Source organism: Barbus barbus, assembly GCF_936440315.1.
Source record: "Barbus barbus genome assembly, chromosome: 16".
Lineage (NCBI taxonomy): Eukaryota > Metazoa > Chordata > Actinopteri > Cypriniformes > Cyprinidae > Barbus > Barbus barbus.
Genome location: NC_136744.1, coordinates 9,381,234 through 9,401,712, shown reverse-complemented (window position 1 = coordinate 9,401,712; position 20,479 = coordinate 9,381,234). Strand labels below are relative to the sequence as shown.

General features: G+C 37.0%; 1 protein-coding gene across 2 annotated transcripts in view; it reads right to left on the bottom strand.

Moving 5' to 3' along the window:
- LOC306882848 (disks large homolog 5-like) overlaps nucleotides 1-20,479 on the bottom strand; it is a 76,973-nt gene that overhangs the window by 28,542 nt on the left and 27,952 nt on the right. Inside the window, exons 3-16 of one of the 2 annotated variants that reach the window (XM_079437802.1) lie at nucleotides 18,411-18,564; nucleotides 17,368-17,511; nucleotides 14,685-14,868; nucleotides 11,457-11,716; nucleotides 10,639-10,951; nucleotides 10,193-10,423; nucleotides 8,918-9,102; nucleotides 8,698-8,823; nucleotides 7,784-7,916; nucleotides 6,647-6,774; nucleotides 6,365-6,540; nucleotides 6,145-6,248; nucleotides 3,150-3,242; nucleotides 1,016-1,891 (exon numbers count right to left, since the gene is read on the bottom strand). In XM_079437802.1, the coding sequence (XP_079293928.1) occupies nucleotides 1,016-1,891; nucleotides 3,150-3,242; nucleotides 6,145-6,248; nucleotides 6,365-6,540; nucleotides 6,647-6,774; nucleotides 7,784-7,916; nucleotides 8,698-8,823; nucleotides 8,918-9,102; nucleotides 10,193-10,423; nucleotides 10,639-10,951; nucleotides 11,457-11,716; nucleotides 14,685-14,868; nucleotides 17,368-17,511; nucleotides 18,411-18,564 (3,107 nt within the window). The remainder of the gene's footprint in view (nucleotides 1-1,015; nucleotides 1,892-3,149; nucleotides 3,243-6,144; nucleotides 6,249-6,364; nucleotides 6,541-6,646; nucleotides 6,775-7,783; nucleotides 7,917-8,697; nucleotides 8,824-8,917; nucleotides 9,103-10,192; nucleotides 10,424-10,638; nucleotides 10,952-11,456; nucleotides 11,717-14,684; nucleotides 14,869-17,367; nucleotides 17,512-18,410; nucleotides 18,565-20,479) is intronic. The other variant, XM_079437803.1, reaches the window with a different exon arrangement.

Sequence of the window (20,479 nt, the reverse complement as noted above, 5' to 3'; positions counted from 1 at the left end):
TCAAAATTGACTTTTACATTTTTACCAAAAATTTCAAATAAATGCTGCTCTTTTGAAGTATAAAGATTTTTTTTCATTAGTAATTACAATTTTTTTCTAATTTTTAATTAGTATTATGGTGTCCACAATATTAAGCAGCCCACATGAATAATAATATTTCACAATATTACTGTTTTAGTGTATTTTTTAAACAAATCAATGGAGCCTTAGTGAACATAAGAAACTTGTATCAAAAGCAAAAAAGAAAGTCTTACCAATCTTAAACTTTTGAAATGTAGCGTAAATGCACTAATATATAACAATACATTGTAATAAATAGCCATATGTTTTGCCATACATTTTTAATAAATCAAACTTTTGAAGCATGTAAAATTCCATGTAGGGAATACAAATATTTTTAAAATGATAAATCATATTCAGAATCACATTTTGAACTGAAAAATCTAGTCAATCAACAGATTCATAGTACAGTTTAAATGAATTTAGAATATTTTCATATTTGCTACTGAGGTTTAAAATCTGTGATGCTGTTAAATATCTTTGTCTCAGTACTGTACTGCCACAATATTAAAAAAATGCCATTAATATTATTGTGAAATTCATAATACATATTTTTATTTTGAACTGACAGCAATATATGATAATGTATGATAATGACTAAAATATGATAATGAATAAATCCAAATAATAATAATACTATAATAAACATATATCATATATTAGGACAATATGCATCACATTAAAATATATACTATAGTAATATATTAAATAGCATGAATAATTCTAGATTATATTACAATAATTAGCATATTAATCTAATAGAACATTCATGCTAATAAAATAGCGCTAAACTAATCTTCTACATATTATCAGGAGGTGAGCGTCAGCATTTCTAATGTTCTCTCCCCCTCTCCCTTTCCTCCCGGTGCAGTAGGAGATCAATCTCAGGCTGCGAGGCTAATTAAAACAGGCAGGATGGCTGGCTGTGTCAAGCCCAGCAGATCTATAAATTCACCTGGAAGCTCTGGAGAGGAATGGTCTGAGGAGTCATCCTGCGCCTGAGCGCCGGGGCCGATTTGGGCCGAGGACGCTTCATTTCTGGTTCCTCCGGCCGCATTCGACCGATGTCCTCCTCACAGGACTTCCTGGAGCTCAAGACCTTGCCCTCGTGCCCCGCCTCGGTAAAGTACAGATTGCCATTGCGGTCCTCCTGTTTGGGTTCGTGGACAGACATGGCGGTGATGGTGGACTCTGAGGCGGAGCTGCCCTGATGTTTGTGCTTGAACTTGAAGGAATCGCTACGTGTGGGTGGGGTCGGGGGTGTCGGGGCAGAGTCCGCTTTTAAAGGTTGAGGCGAATGGTAGTCAGTCTTTGACAGCGTATCTGGCCTTTTGAAGGTGTCGACATCAATGGGCTTTCTTTGCTTGGGCGACCTATAGATGGAGAGCTGCGCCGGGCTGTCAGTTGTCATTGCAACACCCACAACCATTTTAGGCCAAGTGCCGCCACTGTGTTGCTTCTCCAGGCTGGTTTCCAGTGTAATGCATTCGGGGCCGACTGACTCTGAGCGGGTGTAGCAGACCTCCTGAAAGGCACTGCCGCTGTAGCGGGCCAGTCCCAGCTCTGAAGCGGGACGGAGAGAGTTAGGGTGCAAGGTGGAAATCGGAAACATCTTCCTCTCAGAATAACCGCTCTCCTCCAAGTCAGTCCTGGTCTTTCTTCTCTCACCGCCTGTGTCCCCGTTGTAAATGTCTGTCTGAGTGGAGCTGTTGTGTTTGAGGTTTCTGTTGTTTCGAGAATGGATATCCGACAGGTGGATTCTGCCGTTGGATTTCTCTGCCTCCCTCAGGCTCTCAAAGATGTTCTGCCCCGACGTGCTCTGGGGAAAAAACTGTTAATGGACAGGTTCAGCACGACTGGCATAAATAAAACAACAACATCAATAAAACAAACATTCAGAGGTACATAAACTACTGTTACTGGGACCTATTTCGCAAAGCCAGTTTCAGTGCCTAACCAGGTAAATTTGAGTTTATTTCGGATTCAGGAAGATGGATTGGTTTTTAGTGGTGTTCCTCAACATGGTAACTTATGCTTTTTATACTGAGTAGGAGATCACAAAGCAAAACTGGAGCAATCAGATGTGAGCAAAGTGTCATATCTGATGCAAAAGTTAACGCCTGCACCAAATGAAAACACTTCAAAGTGAAAGTATTTTAGCGATGGAATTGCAAAAATGTTGCTCCTAATTATTTATTATATTTATTTTATATGATTTATATATTATATCTTTAATGCATTACAAGTAAGCTATTATATTTTGACAATTTATATTCAACTTTTAACTTAAACTGCTAAAGTGTTTTAAGCACTTTGTGAACGTACATAAATTATATGTATAATTAAATTAATTTAGTTAATTCACTTGCATCAGTAGAGTTAGATATTGTCTTTCATCTGCCCTCTCAAACTTTAATGGCAGTGGCAATGTTTATTCCTTTCTTGTAAATGCATTTAAATTCCTGATTTTTTTTTTATAACTATCTCTTTTTCTTCAGCAGAGAAGTGCATTTCTGTGAACCCATTGAGCCTGATCTAAACCGGGTTGGATTTGTTTAGTTTTAGTCAACTCTAAACCTCAACTAGCTTCATGTAACAGGCCACAGGCTTCTTAGGGTTAATTTAATCCAATAACAAATTGACTTTTTGCTAAACTCCATCCCACTTCGTACTCTTCATGATTACTTGTGAATTAGGTAATTTGGAAATCCACAACATGTATATAAAGTTACAAAATGTTGTTTATGATTTCATAATATCTTGTGTAACTATTATTGAGAAATCATCATATTAAAAAAAATATTTTTTAAACCATTCAAACAACAGTTATGGTTAGTTAGCCTAAGAAAGCATTGATTTACAGAGGTTCTCAGCAAAGGCTCAGATTATTACAGAAAGCAGTAATGAAATCAACTACAAAATATTTTCCAATTTTCCAAACTTGACTTGCTCAGTAAAGTCTCAGAGTTGGTATTCCAACTCAGACACAGCTGTCTCAAATACAACTTGGAATAAATGTCACGGCAGCACCTTGGCATGTGGTAATGAGAGCGGCACACTCGCTCAGACAGCAGTGAGAGAACAATCACCTTCATGAGGGAGAGAGCGAGCGAGTCCCTGCCGCCCCTCAGCAGAGCCTCACATTCACTCAGAGATTTGTTATCCAGAGCGATCCCATTTATCTAGGGAGAAAGAAATTTAGGTCAGCGCTTCACCAAAAAAAGTTCCAGCAGACTTTTCAATCCTTCTATTTTCAAACCTAGAAATGACTTCGGAAACTTGAGAACAGAGACAAAGAGATGCTTGGTGAATGAAACGATGGTGCACTTTTAAGATCTCCAGTTCAGATAAATCCTTCCATTTTTTTTAAATGTAAACAAATAGTTCACTCAGAAATATATTCTGTCAAGGTTTACTCATCCTCAAGTTGGTCCAAACCTAAACTGACTGACTTTCTTCTATGTAACGCAGACATGTGTTATGAAATGTTGTAGAATTGTACCGGTCATTTAATGAAACTGAAAGGAGACTCAAGCTGTTGAGCTTTTTTTTTTTAAATGGTAGAAAGCACCTAGAAGAATCATTAAAGTGGTCCATACTACTTGTGCACTATATATCAAGTCTTTTCAAGTCATACGATAGCTTCATGGGAGGAACAGGCCTAACTATTGTAACTAGATAACTATTGTAAATAGATCTCAAAACATATATGGTGAAATTAGACATCAAATTTACACAAAAATGTAACTGAAAACAAAAATAAAAGCTAACTGAATTAATTAAACACTGAAAAGTAACTTTGGTCTATTTCTAAAGTTATCATATGGTTTCAGAAGAATTTTGATACTTCTATGGGTGTTTTGTCATTTTGAAGTTCAAAAGTCTTAAGGACCTTGCAACTTTCGTCCGAAATTTTTGCATGTTATAAGATAAATACGACCTCATGTTGTGTCAGTCCCGTTTACACACTGCCTCCGAAACTTTCGCCATCATTAAAAATTTGGATCAGGTTAAATTTTCTACGTTTTTCGCATCTGTAACAAGCATTTTGAGATGTGTTTTGACAATTCAGAGCCACAGTACAAGCGAACGCCAAAATCCAGAATGGCATCTGACAAGTCGATCCACTTTGTCTCGCAGCACAAAGCACTGTATAGGTCCTTGCACAAGGAGTTCATGGAAATTATTGGTATTCTTTTTAAAGCGGTCATCGGATGCAAAATTCACTTTTCAAGTTGTTTGAACATAAATGTGTGTTGGAAGTGTTTGTACACATCCATCCTATAATGATAAAAATCCACCCAGTGTTTTTTTTTAAAGGGATCCTATTATGCTTTTACATTTTTGAATTTTAGTCAGTGAATATGTTTGGGCATAAAAAGATCTACAAAGTTACAAATCTCAAAGGCCACTCCAAAGGGAGATATTTTGTTTAAAAAAAAAATTTTTCTTCAAGAACTACAACGAACGGCTCGTTTGGACTACAAAGTTGTTTTCCTTTATTTGTGGAAAACGGCACTGCACTTTCAAAATCAAAACCCAGTGCGGGTGTTTTTATGTCACTGTATTTCTGATGGAAACCGACTGTTTTCAGAAAATTTTGGATGTCATTTTCATTTCATCTTGCATATAATGTCTGATAAAGTAGAGTTTGTGAGCGGAGCTCTGTTTTGTGTACAACGTTACTGGGGAAACCTAGTTCTCTCCCGCTCCAACAGCGCCTCCTGCTGGCAGATAAATAATTTGCATATATATGCCGCATTAATCATTTGTCTATGTTCGTGTGAATCATTTGTGATCCAGCTTCACCTACAGAAGTGAGTATAACACCCCATTCACACGGGGCGTCAGCATCAACGCTTGACGGAGGGCGTGTCTGAAGCTTGGTGCTGACGCGCCGTCTTAGTGACAACAGCCAATCACATTACTTTTCTGGTGTTGCGTGAATGGGATTGGCTAATGTCTGCGCTAGGGTATTTGCATAAGGCGATCTGATTGGCTGACACCTGCGTTTTCAACTTCTGCCGTGAGCAACGGACCCAACACGACGGAACGGACGCACAATTCCATTCGGCAACGCTTGACGTCTGTGCTAGTTAGCCAGTTTTCGCTGCTGAAGTTTACGGTCTGCTCGTCACTCCACAGAAGAGAGGGGCGGGGTCAGCAGACCTCATTAGCATTTAAAGTGACATGGACTAGAATAGCTTGCTAAAAACAGAGCTGATTTTGACAGGTTTAAAAATGTGTTTTTTTCTCTACTATTGAGAAATTTTAACCAAAGTATGTTATAGACTTTTAATTAAGACCCTAAAGAATCATTTCAACTTGTGAAAAAAGGGCATCCGATGACCCCTTTAATATGTGGCTCTAGTATCTCTAGCAAAGCATCAAATTGAGCCACTAACATCCTGAAGTGTATTAACGTGACTGACACAACGTGAGGTCGTTTTTACTTTTTAATGTGCGGAAATTTCAGACTGTGTGCAAGAACCTTTAGTCCCCATGTACTTTAATTATATTGAAAAAGGCAACCATTCTTCAATTCCTTCATTTCTCTTTTTATGATTGCATGTTCCATGATAGCCATGACAAGCCATGTGAGTTTAGTAATATATGAGTGCAAGTAAATAATTTTAAATTAATTAATTTTTGAGTGAACTCTCTCTTTAATGATAAGAACCAGCATATGTAGCACTACTGATTGAGTCATATGACATGGCCAATCTTAGAGCCAAAAGGTTACAGATTTCTTCTACCCAGTATCTATCACGGAGTCAAAAGTAACACCTGATCCGCTCTCAGGATTAACATCTGTGTTACTTATCACCAGAGTGGTGGTTAATGCTTAGCACGTCACCTGTCTTATACTCATCACCTCCATTTAAGGAGAGGAGTGGATTTGATTGGCAGTACGTCTAATGAGCCCCCATGCATTTAAGATAAGGAACTGGATTAAAAATCGGCTTCATTTAGGAGGTTGTAATGAGAGTTAAGGTCAGACTTTTATAAGAGCAAATCGGATCCTTGACAGCAGCGATCTTCCTTCAATTTGAGGAAGGATCGCATGACTGCTTGATGACTTACGGCAATCAGGCGGTCTCCAATGGTAAGAGATCCCTCTATGGCAGCTGGGCTGCCCGGTGCGATAGCGGCCACGTATACGCCACCCTCAAGAGTGATACCAGTGTCTGGGAGGGTGCAGAGCAAAATCAAGGGTCATGAATAAGAAAACAAGGGAAGTCAGCCACAGAAACGGTAAAATGAGTCGGGAAAATGCGTGGGATATTGCAGAAGTAAGTAATACCTTTGTGTCCGATGTGATTAATGTGGACAGGAGTAACCAGTCTTCCTCCTAAAGATTTCCTCCTGCGAACGACCATATTGATCAGCCCTCCTCCAGTAAGTACGGCTTTGATGACCTGCTTCCTGTCTTTGTTAGTCAGGTCCACATCATTTATCTTCAGCAGCCAATCATTCACCCTATTGAGAGAGGCACGGCTGGTCAGGACAAAACTATGAGCAGGGAAATGAGCGTGCAATCATTCCAGAAGCCATTATCTGAAAAACACTCAATATATGTATCCACCTCAATCTTCCATCCGCGATACTTCCTTTGTCCACTCTGGTCACAAATATCCCACAATCCCCTGTTAAATATGGATCATTCACCCCCTCTGCAATATCAAACCCCATTGCCTTCAAATCCATGTCGTCCTGTGGGAAGATAATGATAGAGAGACTGATGAGACCTCTCCAAAAGAGGAAGAAAAAAAAAACAAAAACTTAAAAGGTCAAATCATGTGAATGAGCATCCTGGAATCATGAAAGTAAATGCAAGAATTTAAGACCTTTTTAAGACCAAAAAAAAAAAAAAAAAAAGTTATGACACATCTCCATTAGTTTTTTAAATAAAACAAAATGCTTGATTAACTTGAATGGCTCCCAACCACTAGAATACAAAATTAAAAAATTATGTTTTTTTTCTGTGAAAATGTCTAGATTTTTTCACAGATTTTTAAATCAAGATCAACATTTACTTGAGAAGCAAAATAGCATAAAACCAGAAGTCGTTTTATGAGAAATTGATGTAAATAAATGAAGTGAGTTTTTCATTAAAAAAAGAACAAATATCTGCTCAATATGGGCTCAAAAAAATCGATTCAATTCAAAGGGAAAACAAGTTTTCATACCCCACTGAAAGATATTTTGTTCTTGTTTTAAACAAACTCAATTTGATTCAGATTGTCAGAAAACAAGACGTCATATCTTCAATTTGCAACTGTGTAATAATGTCAATTTATCTCGACTTAAGGATGTTTAAATATTTGTATTGGAAAACAAGACAAAACTACTGAGGAAAATATTAATTTTTCTCGTCTTTAAGAAATTAAGATGTTCTGCTCTGATTTAAGACCTTTTTAGTCCTTAATTTGTGAAAGAGCAATCTGCAGAAACCCAGTATAAGGTAACTATATGGGTTTAGTTTAGGCTTATGGTTACGTATAGGGTTAGTACCCACTTATGTAATTACTATAGTCAGCACAAAAATGTGTGCATGCTGAATAGGACTACAAAATAAAGAGTATTTTTTATATTTTTAAATACTTTTCCGAGGCTGAAAAACATTAATATAAATATTCCCAGATATTTTCCAGACCTGTAAGATCAATATATTATTCCTCAAGACTTTTAGCTTTACTGCTTTGGATTTTTCTATTCTTACCCGATCCTTCTCAAACTCCACTACCTCCGTCTCCCATTCTAATGAGTCTGTGTCTATGGCTGAATCATGGGAGCTGTGAGCCATTAGCTGGCAAAAACGCGCCTCCTTCTCCAACTGGCTCTCCATCTTCTCCCTTTATTGGTAGAGAGAGCACAAAACAAAACAAGACAGACCATTTTCTCTCTCATCTCTCCAAACAGTCATGTAATTCATCTCACGCCCACAAAACCCAACACACAACAGCAAGAATGTCAAGTGTCAACAGTCTTTGTGAAGACCATCTCTCTTTGTTTGAAGAGTTGCTGATGCAAGACTGGGAAAACCGCTGTCTTACGAGCCTACCGGATGATACGAATTGGCATTAGGGCATCTTTTGCCACAGTTAGTGCAATCTGTAACACCTGTGCTAGATGGAGATGTTATAAAAGCGGCATCAAGGTCAAACCATAAAATTGGGAAGAAAAAAAAAAAGGATCAAGTAGTTGGGGAATACTGGCAAACTGTCACTAAGATTCATAGACTCAGAGAGAGGAAAGCCTGGAGGGCATCAGTGACATAAAAAACGTAAGAAAAGTCTACTTCAAGAGGGTGGGGGTGCTCTGGAGTTTTTGAGTTTGGGCGTGCATTATGCTAATCACTAACCTCGTGCATGCGGGCGTACACACGTGTTAATGTGAATTAGGCGGAACGTTTTCTTGAGAAGTTCAAATGTGCGTATAAATACGAAAAATGTACGCAATTATTAGTGAATGAGACCCAATGACTTTAAAAATACTACAGTTATTTTGTCACTTTTGATTGTTCAGTTTGCAACATTTACAAGGGGTCAGTTGTAAATTGAATGAAATACCACGTTATCTGTAAACAACTGACTGATAGATTGTCAGAGAGAAGCAGGACTAAAAAGTGTATACTTGAGCTCTTTAAGTTCCCTGGCTGCATCGTTCCGCTGTTTCCTCATGTCGTCAAGGTTACGCAGGGCATCAGCCAGATCGCTGACGGCACGGTCTCTCTCTCTGCGCAGATTATCACACAAAGTCCTGCCAAGACACAACAAAGACACGCTCAAGCATCAGCATCAGCAGTTGCATATCATTAAATTCCTTGACTGCTTACTTCAATGGCAAATATTACCGTATGCTCTCTCTCTCAGCAACAATCTTGTCTCTTTCCTGAAAGGCCCAGTCTCTGCGACACTTGGCCACCTCGGCCTCCTGCACGGCCTCCTTCAGCTCCTGGGACATGGCCTCACACTGTTTCCTCAACACGTCAATCTCCTTATTGGCACGCTCCATGTCCAGCGTGGCCGAGTCTTGTTTCTGTATCAAAAACATTCATGATGAATATGACTGCAGATGATTTCATCACCAAAATGTGTTTTTAAGGCATAAATTAAGACATCTGTGAAGTCATATTAGTGAAATGAGTTAAATGAACTTCAGAAGGTTTTGAGTCTTAAAGATACTATAGAGCTGTTAGAGACCTCTAGTGGACTCTAGCTGCACTGCAGCTTTAAGCGGAATAAATCTGCCTTGGGTTACTTTTTACTGGAATAATACAATGGTTCATAGCTTATGAGATTTTTATGAGCTTTGTGGTTTATAGTGTTTGTTTGTGTATGAAGACTCTAATATGCTGGCTTGCTGTTCAAGAAACATTATCAATGTTGCAAACAGTTGCGCAGCTGAAATATTTCAAGGTATTTGAAATATTTGAAAACACTGCTGAAAACACTGAAATCTCATTGAAATGTGAAGATTTAGTCTGAATACTCATGATTTTTAACTTTTTTGTTTGATCTTTATCATTGGTTTTTTCGTCTGTCTAGACACTTTCATTTTCATAGGGCACTTTTAAGCACTTGCATTAGTAATGTTAAAATCACTTTCCTTAATTAACAGCACTGAAGAGATAATGTGAAATGACTGGTACAACTTAACTAGCCAATAAATGATCAGATGCAGCTCAGTTATTGTCAGATGTGTCTTTTTGCAGATACTCAATTATATAGCATTTTCTCCACAATCCAGACAAACACGGTCAAATTAGCTTTGCAGAGTGCATGCTCTTATTCCTTTAATGACTTTTCAACCTTCATGACATTATGTATTAGAGATAAAGATGAGTTTAAAAAAAATAATAATAATGAGGTTGCACACAATAAGGGAAATTTCTTGCTGTTGAAACATTAAGGCACTGAGCAGAATGCCAAAACTAAAAATAGTACTTAACTATAAACATTTTCATTACTTGTCTTAATTCCATATATTATTTTACCAGGTCTGGAAAATTCCCTGCGTCTACCACAGAAGATTTTCCATAGAAGATTGGATGCAGCATTAGAACATGAACTATGTCTTTAATATTGTCATTAATGTAAGCATAAATCGAATCCCAGACTATAAGCACCTGTCTGGCCTGGTAGTATTCCCGCAGTAACTGGTCTCTCTGGATGATGGCTTCTGTTCTCTCTTTCCTGGCCACATCTCTTTCCTCCCGCACAGTCTTGATGTCTTTACAGGCCTGACTCAGCTCTTTCTGGGCCTCCGCTTTGTCCTTCACTTCATGGCAGTATTTTTCCAGCAGCTCGTTTCTCTCACAAATGGCACGGTCCCGATCCACCAGCGATGAATTTAGCTCCTACAAAAAGACACAGAAGTCAGCGACAGTTATACGCTATTGATTTAAAGTGCTTTTTCAAAACGGCATGTTATTCACTGGCTGCCTAGCACAAACTTGGCAACAAAAAGCTGATTTACAGAACAGAGAGCATATAAAAACAAGCCCCAGTCACACCTTAATCTTGAATACTGTATTGCATAGATATCTGATATCTGTTATTAGGGATGTGTTACCTGTCTGAGAGCTTCCAGCTCCTCACTGGCCACCATCCTCTCAGATGAGGTGTTTTTGAGCCGGGCCTCCGCCGCCTCCAGCTCCGTCTGCAGCTTGTCCACCTCTTTAATGACCTGGTCCCTCTCACTCATGATCAGCCTGTATTCATTAAACACAGAATCCCGCTCCTCCTTGTATTTCTCTGCATCCTTGATCGCCTTCAGCTGGAAGTTCTTGTAGCGCGTCACCTCCGACTGGAGTCTCTCCATCTCTCTCTGTAGCTCCTTGTTCTGGGCTGAGGCTTTATTCAGCTCCTGCTGCACCGAGTCAAACCTGATGGGTTTCAAATCAAAAATGTCGATTAATTAGTGCTTTTCATTATTAAAAAGGACTACAATTTTCATGAACTGAATTAAAAGATTGGCAATTGACTGTACTGACCAATCAGAAGTCAGGACCATAATGCGAAGGATATAAACAATGTATGCATCCTATATATATTTCATACATTCGAACCAAAATTTATTCAGACACCTTCAACATTTCTCACATTATCACAGTTTATTCGCTATAGTTTAGAAAATGGTAATAAAATGTGACAAGAACTCAGAGTTAAAATACATCTTGATATTGTCAGATAACTTTGTTAGAAAGTATGTAATGAATTACGTTGAATAGCTGTCAGCTGTTAAATTCAAGTACACAATTAGATTAAAAACAATTTGCAATGGCTGTCAATTTAGGCAAATGTAGTGTTAAAAAATGTTGACCAAGTATGACCTTTAAATTTACTGAAACACTTAAACCACAAAATAAAGACGACTGATGCTGCTCGTACCGTCTCATAGATGTAGACCACTGCTGTTGGTACTGGATGGCCGTGTCGCGCTGTTTAAGCAGAGCATCTATTTGTTTTTGCAAGCGCCTGTTCTCCTCCTCCACTTGCTCCAGTCGACTCAGATCCGTGTTGTGACTGGCCACCTTCTCACTGTATCGTTTGCTCAAGACGTCGTATTCCTTCTTCACCCCCTCCAGCTTATCCATCGCTGTATCGTAGAGCTTGTTCAAAACCTCTGATGACCCGTTCTCCCTGATTACCTGTATCCAAAAAGCCTTTCATGAACCTGATTTACTGTGTGGTGTCAAAGAAACAAAAAAACTAAAAAATTTAAAAACAAAACCCTGATAACCTGTAAAAAAAATCCCATTTCATGAACCTGATCTACTATATAGTGTCAAAGAAAAAAATACAAGAAACAAAAACCGAAAAAATAAAAATCGTTGATCATAAATCTGATTTACAGTGTGGTTTCAAAGAAACAAAACAAAACAAAATCATGATTACCTTCGTTGAAAACAGCTTTAAAGAACCTGATTTACTGTGTAGTGGAAACAAAATGAAAAAATACAAAAGACAAATTAAAAACAAAAAACCTGATTAAACAGCTTTAATAAATCTGATTTATTGCATGATGTCAAAGAAAAAATTAAACAAAAAAAACAACTAAATTAAATAAAAATGTAGTCTTTTGATACTACTTATTTGTACTAAAATGGTTCACAAAGCTTTCTGTAATTAATTATATTGGTCAGTCCTAAAGATATTGAAAATAGCACAGGGTTGGTAAATTAAAGTAGAGTTCAACTAATGTGAACTCCTGCATATTACCTGTTATAAATTTGCTTTTATCATCACTTGAATTCAAGTTTGACAACGCAAACACCAGAGGGCGATCATGAGTCTATAAAGCATCTCCTGTACTTGCATACCGAAAGCTGTCACTGCACTTACACACAAATACGCAACACTGCATTCAGCAACAAACAAACAGCACTTGTTTTGCAAAAATGTTGACCTATTAGGACACTGTGTGTCACTGCACTTAGGACACATAATCGAAGGCAATTCCCCATTCAGGCAATAAACCCACACCTCAGTGGCCCCTGACCAAGCCACAGTGAGATTTCACATGCTGAGTGACTGGCATCTGTATCCAACTCTCCTCTAGGCCATGTAATCAGTGCTTAGAGTATTGGCTAACAGCAAAAGCCTCTGTCCTTTTCCATCAGTCAGCAAGCACTTGCCCTTCCAGGCTGACCTTTTTCAAGCAGGCGGTCAGCATTTTGTGTAGCCAGTGGGCAGCGTAAGCAATGCTGACGGGTCAAAACATGGTTCAATCTCAGCGCTACAGCACAGATCCCATAGCACGCCTGATCCGACCTCTCTACGACGATTAAGACCGTTTCAGACACACAAGCAGGAGCTATCCTAATGCTTTAAACCTTTCCATTTGTGTTTGTGGGTTTAATCCGGAAGGAAGCCTGATAAATCAATCCGGCAGGAAAAGGCTCATTCCTTCATAGTAGCTGCAGAGAGCAGACAGTGTGTTGACACTGTGGCATCTGACTGAATAATCTCCTGTCCCCTGGCTTCCAATTTATGTCAGATTTGGTTGAACTACTATGGGAAGCCCAGCCTCCGGATTTGCAACATAAACAATGCTGCTCATGATGCAACAGACACGCTCATCCCACAACAGTCTGCGCTGCAGGGAATAACAAAATTTGCAGTTTAATGTTCCTGAAGCTCTCTGAAAAAAATCAGGGTTCGATTTTGGCACACGATTTCTGTCTGACGGCAGTACCATTAGGCCTGTTTCACACTGCAAGCGTAAGAAGCGCATATGTATTTTGGTGCCCGTATTAACAGGTTACATTCACACTGTGTATATTAGCAGGGCAGTGCTGCGAAAAAAGCGGTTCTTTGATTACAGTTTCGGCAATGAGCCCATTTTTGCTGCTTATAGCACACTCAACTAGCAGACAACTTGGTGGAAATTCCCTATATATCTACACTACAGTTCAAAAGTCTGGGGCAAGTAAGATTTGTGTTTTAATACATACTTTTATCCAACAAGGACATATTAAATTGACAGCAAGGGCACTAAAGTGACAGTAAAGACATTTATAATGTCACAAAAGATTTGTTAAATAAACACAGTCCTTTTGAACTTTCAATCAATCAAAGAAACATGAAAAAATGCTGGTTTCCACAAAAATATTAAGCAGCACAAATGATTTCAACAATAATAATAAGAAGAAATGTTTCTCAAATCATGAAAAAAGGTGTTAAGATGTAAGGTTAATGTACTTCCAGCCTGTTACTTATGTTTTAATCCATTACCATGTTCAAAACAGTTTCTCTGTAATCAAATTCTATAATAAGAGTCTGATCTACCATGACACACAAGGAAATGTGACACAGATATTACAAAACCACAGAAATAAAGTATTTCTTTATGATAAAAGTCAGTTATTCAATTAAAGTTCCAAGAGGTGAAGCCTCTATATTTTCTTCCAAGCAGAGGTCCAGACAAAAACAAAACACATTTTTACATGTATTATATTTTTACATTTAAATACATGTATGGCCATGTAAGAGAAAAAAAATACTGTTTTTGTTTGGGGTTTTCCTCCTGAAATCTATAAGATTTTAATATTTTACTTAAAAACGAATGTAGCTACAATAAATCAAAACGTTCTCATCTTGAGCAGAAAAGAAGGTTAACTAGCAGTTTCAAAGTTTAAGTTCTATCCTAGCCATCTAACAACAATTTTGCCAATTATAATTACATGACTCTTTTGAAATGTTCTTAGCCTACAGATTAACTCCCTGGGGTCGACGGTCGTGGTGTAATGCTAAATGTAGATCAGAAACATCTGGTCACATCTGGTTTGAACAGTCATAGGTTATTGACAGACAAAAAGATAGTAAGAAAATTAACTATATTTGCAGCATTGCTATTTTCTGCTGTGTTTTAGTGAAAATAATCGATAATTTTGCTGCTCACCATGTTTCTGTTGTTGTTACAATAACTGCGTGCACCGACGCGTGTCCGAATAGAGAGAGAAAGCGCACGGAGCTGAAAGGGCTTGAATAAAGTGTTTGGCTTTAGATAAAAATACTAGAGGATATGTGTGTTGCTGTCACAGTTAAGATGGCATTTCATTTACACACTGCTTGTGCATGTATGAAGCATCCCTGGATTGTGTGTAAAGCCTGTACCTGTTGTTGCTGTAGTCTCATGTCAGCCACCTCTCTCTGATCTTCAGAGTGGAGTCTCCTGAGCTCCTCACAGCTCTGTTTCAGGTGGTTGTGTTCCCGAACCAGCTTGGCGTTCTCTCTCTTCAAAACCTCCATTTCCTCCTTAAGCTGAGACTGTTCGCTTAGAAGGCGGCTATGCTGTATGCTGAAATATAAACAAAACAAACAAATGAGCTACTTGTATCACATCACATGAGAATCTGGATCATACCTCAGGTAATGTTTCATTTTTATGGCCGTTACAGCCAGATGTCTTTTTAAAAACAATCAGGAATCATTAAAACTCTATATTAGTAACTACAAAGTGACTCCATTCCAAAAACTAGTAAGCTGTGTTTACACAGGAAGAATTTTAAGGCATCGTAAGCTTTGTCTCCATCGCCCTTTTTGAAGTATTGCTTCAGAAACGAGAGATGGAAACACCAAAATTCAAAATAAAATCCCTTAATTTGCAAAAACGTTTACACGCTCGCTTGAGGTGGTTTTTGAATTGTACGAAAAATGGTTAATGCGAATAATGGGAGATGGAAACGCACTCCATCACTCACCAAAAATGTCATGTGACTGCGTTATGGGATGGAATAACTTGACTAACTAGCAGACTGATCTCATTGCACAGCATCTGAAATGTTGTTATGGTCATTCTAAGATGCCTGAGCAGAGTATGCAGTCAAAGTATTTTTGTATAATTGCCTCAAACAACTGTCTTACAAGACCGCGTTCCCAAACAGCTGGCATCCGCCTCCGAAAGCAATGACCGCATGTATTGTTTCGTCTGCTCTCTCTGAATCGCAAGTAATTTATGTGAAAATTATTATATTCAGTGGATTCTCCTTCTTTTCTTAGTGATATTTAGTGCCAGTTTATCAGGAAGTGACGATTTTGTTCTCTTTGATTCCTTGGACGGAAACAGTGCTTATTCGCAAATGTTTTAAGCGATATTCCAATTTTGTAAATTAAAGTAAATTCGCAACTTTTCGAATTTTCTGAGATACCTTGTTTTGGTCAATTTCTAAGAAAACATCACACATTCCCTTTCAAGAAAATACGATCCCATAATGCACTGCAACAAACTCAATCCAAGATGGCCAGCAAAGCGAACGAAATTCAATCGTGAATAGAATTCAATATTTAAAACTATCAATTGTCCATTTTAAATTTATTAACTATTTCACAAAATTAGTGTATTTATGCTTAGAGTAAAAATAACATAACATTTGAAAAAATTCTTAGCATCATACATGCCCTTTCAAGAAAATACAATCCCATAATGCATCGCAACTAACTCCATCCAAGCAGGCAGACAAAGCAAAAATTCAATTATGAATATAATTAAATATTGAAATATAATTAAAATGAACAATTGTACCCAATATTACTGTTTTGTATTTTATGTATTTTATGAGTGTAAAACAAAATAAAATTACATTGTCAGCATTTTTGTATTTTATGCATAAATTAAATTAAAATAAAATAAAAAAAATCATTTTTATAACAGAGAATGGTTGTGTATGTGTGTGCTGTAAATCACACACTGTTGAGGGAATGGGGAATATGGGATTAATCCCTCATCAACTCAATCTTCATCTCTGTGTGGTCGTTCATGCCCAGCAGAGACGGGGACAGGAGGACATGTGTCCTTACATCATAATCAGATTACAGCCACTGCACATCTGCGTATGAATGGACGATATTATGTTTGTGTGTGGATGACAGCACACTGGCAAACAAGGGTGAGTCAGAGACAACAGAGCAGAACAAACTTCCTTGTGTACACGCTTACATATTGCCAACTGGTTTAGATAACGAGGCTACATTAAACCAATGTCAGTTAAACTGATGACATATGACAAAGCAGTTTCATAATTACTTCCTTGTGACTGTGTTTTTTGCATAAGGATTTTTATAGAAAGACACCGTAGGGACAGTTCACATAAAAATGAATTTTGTCATCATTTACTCGCCATACAAACCTGTCATGAATTAAAAAAAAAAATTCTGTGGAACACTAAAAAAGATATTCTAAAAATGTCTCTTTGTCCTTTTAATTTCATTCTGTGTTGTTTTGGACCCCATTGATTTTCATTGCATGGGCAAAAACAGTAAAACTGAAAAAATACTTGAAAATATGTTCTGCAGGCTGACATGAGGGCGAGTAAATGATGACAGAATTGTAATTTTAACTCTTTCATCACCATTGACAATTTTTCAGCTTTCTGTGTCCTTATTGTTATAAGGTAGGAGGAAAAATGCTGGTGGGAAAGAGATAATTTTCACATTTAATTTATTTTTTATTTTTTAAATTGTACACATTTATTGTAATTTCAATAAATATATTTTATTTATTTTTATCGATTACATTTTTTATTTTAATTACAATTGTATTTTGAGGTTTGGAATGATACGTGGATGATTAAATAACTGGGTGAACTACTCCTGTAGATAACACTAAAACTGCTCCCCAAGTACATTACGCACATTAATATTGCAACATGAATTGAGCTGCAGAACAATGTGCTTCAAACATTTAATAAAGCCATAATTAACCTGAAGATAATGCAAGTGCTAATTAAGAACTGCTACAAATGCAGCAGATGGCTCATAGCATGTCTGTTAGAGAGAGATGCATGGCGCCTGTACTCACTGGTAGTAGTCCGCCTCCTTCACGGCCTCCTCGCACCTCTTCAGAGTCTTGGTGTGCTGGTTCTGCAAGGACTGCAGGTCTGCCATGGCCTTCATGCACTGCGTTTTCAGACGCTCGTAGTCATGGCCAGGTTTGGAATTTGGCCTTTTGGAGACAAAGAGCAATACATCAGCACTGCGTCCCTCAGTCTGCAAGGGCAGCCCAATGTTTACTGGGATAACAGAGACTCTACAGGTCAAAAGTTTGGGATAATTAAGATTTTTTTTTTTATGTTTTTGATAAGTCGCTAATGTTCACCAAGGCTGCATTTACTTGATCAAAAATGCATAAAAAATAATAATAATAATAATATTGTGAAATACTAAAATTAATAATAATTTAATTTAAAATAACTAGTGCTGTCAAACAATTAATCGTGATTAATCAAAGTAAACCAAAACCAAAATAAAAGTTTTTGTTTGCATAGTGTGTATACTGTGTATATTTATTATGTATAAATAAATACAAACATGCATGTATATATTTAAGAAAAAATTTATGTTTATACATTAATAAAATATAAGAATATGAATGTATAAATGCATATATTTTCAAAATATATGCTGTATGTGTGTGTGTTTATATATACATAATAAATATACACAATATATAACGTAATCAAAAACTTTTATTTTGGATGCGATTAATCGTGATTAATCGTTTGACAGCACTAGTTATTTTAAATTAAATTATTATTAATTTTAGTATTTCACAATATGACTTTTTTACTGTATTTTTGATCAAATAAACGCAGCCTTGGTGAACATTAGAGACTTATCAAAAACATAAACAAAAAAAATTCTAATAGAAAACAATTTTACAATATTACTGTTTTTGTATTTTTTAAATAAACACATGCAGCCAAGAGAGACATCTTTCAAAAACATTTAAAAAAACTTTTGACTGATAGTGTATGTCTACATCTGAAATTCATTCTATGTACGTTTACAGATATGAAATTAAATTACTGCTTTTTTTTATTATTATTTAACTAGGGTTGGTACCTGCAGTCATCAAACGTGGTGCCAGGTGAGGCGAGAGCCAAGCGCTTGCGAAGTTCGTCCCGCTCCCTGGTGACTTGTCTCAGCTGGAACAGGATGGTGTCCAGGTTCTCGCTGACCGGCCGGGTGTCACTGAGCGCAGGTGGAGGTGATGAGGCTTTGGTACCTGCAACAGTGAGCACGTCACCGGAGCACAGACAAGCTTACCCGGCACTAATGCAGGGATACATCGACACAAACACCCCCAAAGACAAAAACTATAGCCACGGCTGCCTCAATTGAGCAATCAAACTTGGAATCACATCAATTTCCCATCATAACAGTAAAAAAGGTTCAAATATAAAGGTTAGACTATATGCAAGGAATAATGCACATCCAGTCGATTGTTATCTCAGAATAAAGTCCTTAAGGGGTTTATTTTACAATAACATTATTACACTTATTACAATCCTATTTCCCACATAAGTAAATAATTGGACATAAAATATAACAAAATGCAGACAATCATTTAAAGTACACGGCTTTTCACCGCATAAATAATTATGAGGGAAAGAGATACTGATTTCAGATGAAACCGTATTAAAACCTTACCTGATTTTATCTTATGATCCATCACAGAGTACAAAACAATCATCCTGGCAAGAAGAAGAACACTGCAACAGTCAGTTCCAGAAGTGAAACTGGCATTTTTTTCCCCCGAAGGGAAATAGATTTTTAACGATAACTTATAAACTTTTAAAGGCACACCTACTGTGAGCTCTGAGGTTGTTAATTGGTTGTATATGCTTTGGTTAAAGTCCCCTGCTCACATTATTTTATCTTATGTTTTAAATAATCGTGTTTAACTGTGGAATCCCTGGTAAAAAAAATACAAAAATACATTACCAATAATGATGCAAAGAAAATTTCACCAATCAGAGAATGGACCCTTTTCACAAGACTGTGATGACACGTTTCAACGGTCATCAGCATAGTGAATGGGGAAAAAAACAACTTCTAGAACCAATACAGAAAGCACCAGCACGATTTGCTCGAATAGGTGGCTTTAACAAAACCATTTATCATTGATTAACAATATTGGAGCTCGCAGTAGGTCTCTGTCTTTAAAGGTTTATCAGTTATTGTTAAAAATCTATGGAGAAAACAAATGGAATTTTTACTTCTGGGACTGACTGGTGCACTCTAGCAACCTTATGCGGAAGAGAAATTTATCATAAGCATTGTAATGTTCGAGGCAGATGTCATAATCTCAGTAGACTGCAAAATGTTTAAAAGAACAATACTAGGCAGCTTGTTAGGTGTTATTGTAGAATTATTTGTATACTACTGAAGTATTTATTTATTCATATTTTGCATTAGCTTTTATTTTAGATTTATTCATTCTTATTTTTATTTCAGTTTAATTTTAGTATTCGTTATGCATTTTTATATTTGCTTTTTAATTAGGTTTGTTTTAGTGATTTTAGTGCTTGAACTTCACATTTTTATTTAAGCTTAAGTTTTTATATTTATATTTTACAGATTTATTAAAATTACCAAAAATGATTTAAATAATTTAATAGTTAATAGTTTAGCTAACAATAACAACACTGGTTTTAGAGCAGAGCAACTATCCCTACAACACAGGCCAAGACTGAAGCTTGGCTGTACTAAAAAAAAAAAAAGCTGCAGCGCAGAAAAAAAAAAAAAAAAAGGCTACATAAATAATCATACAGGAAAAATGTGAAAATGCTTGAGGTCACAATGGCAGACATACTGAGCACTTTATGTAAATGATGATCTTTTGGGATGAGCAGCAACTAAAATTACACCATAATCTTTTGGTCTTGGACAATCTGCTGCAGATATTCAGAGAATGAATTCAGCTTTATGCAATAACAGAGGATAATCTCCATTACTGATAAAAGCAGGGCAGAGAACATAGCATTTGTCAAGATGTCATTTCATTGTCTTTCTAGGGATTTATTAGAGAAGGTTAACATGAGACTACTTGAAAAACAGCACACAACATTTCATTTTTCATTATTTTAAAATTACCAGATACATCCAGCTTGTGGGAATCCTCATTTTGG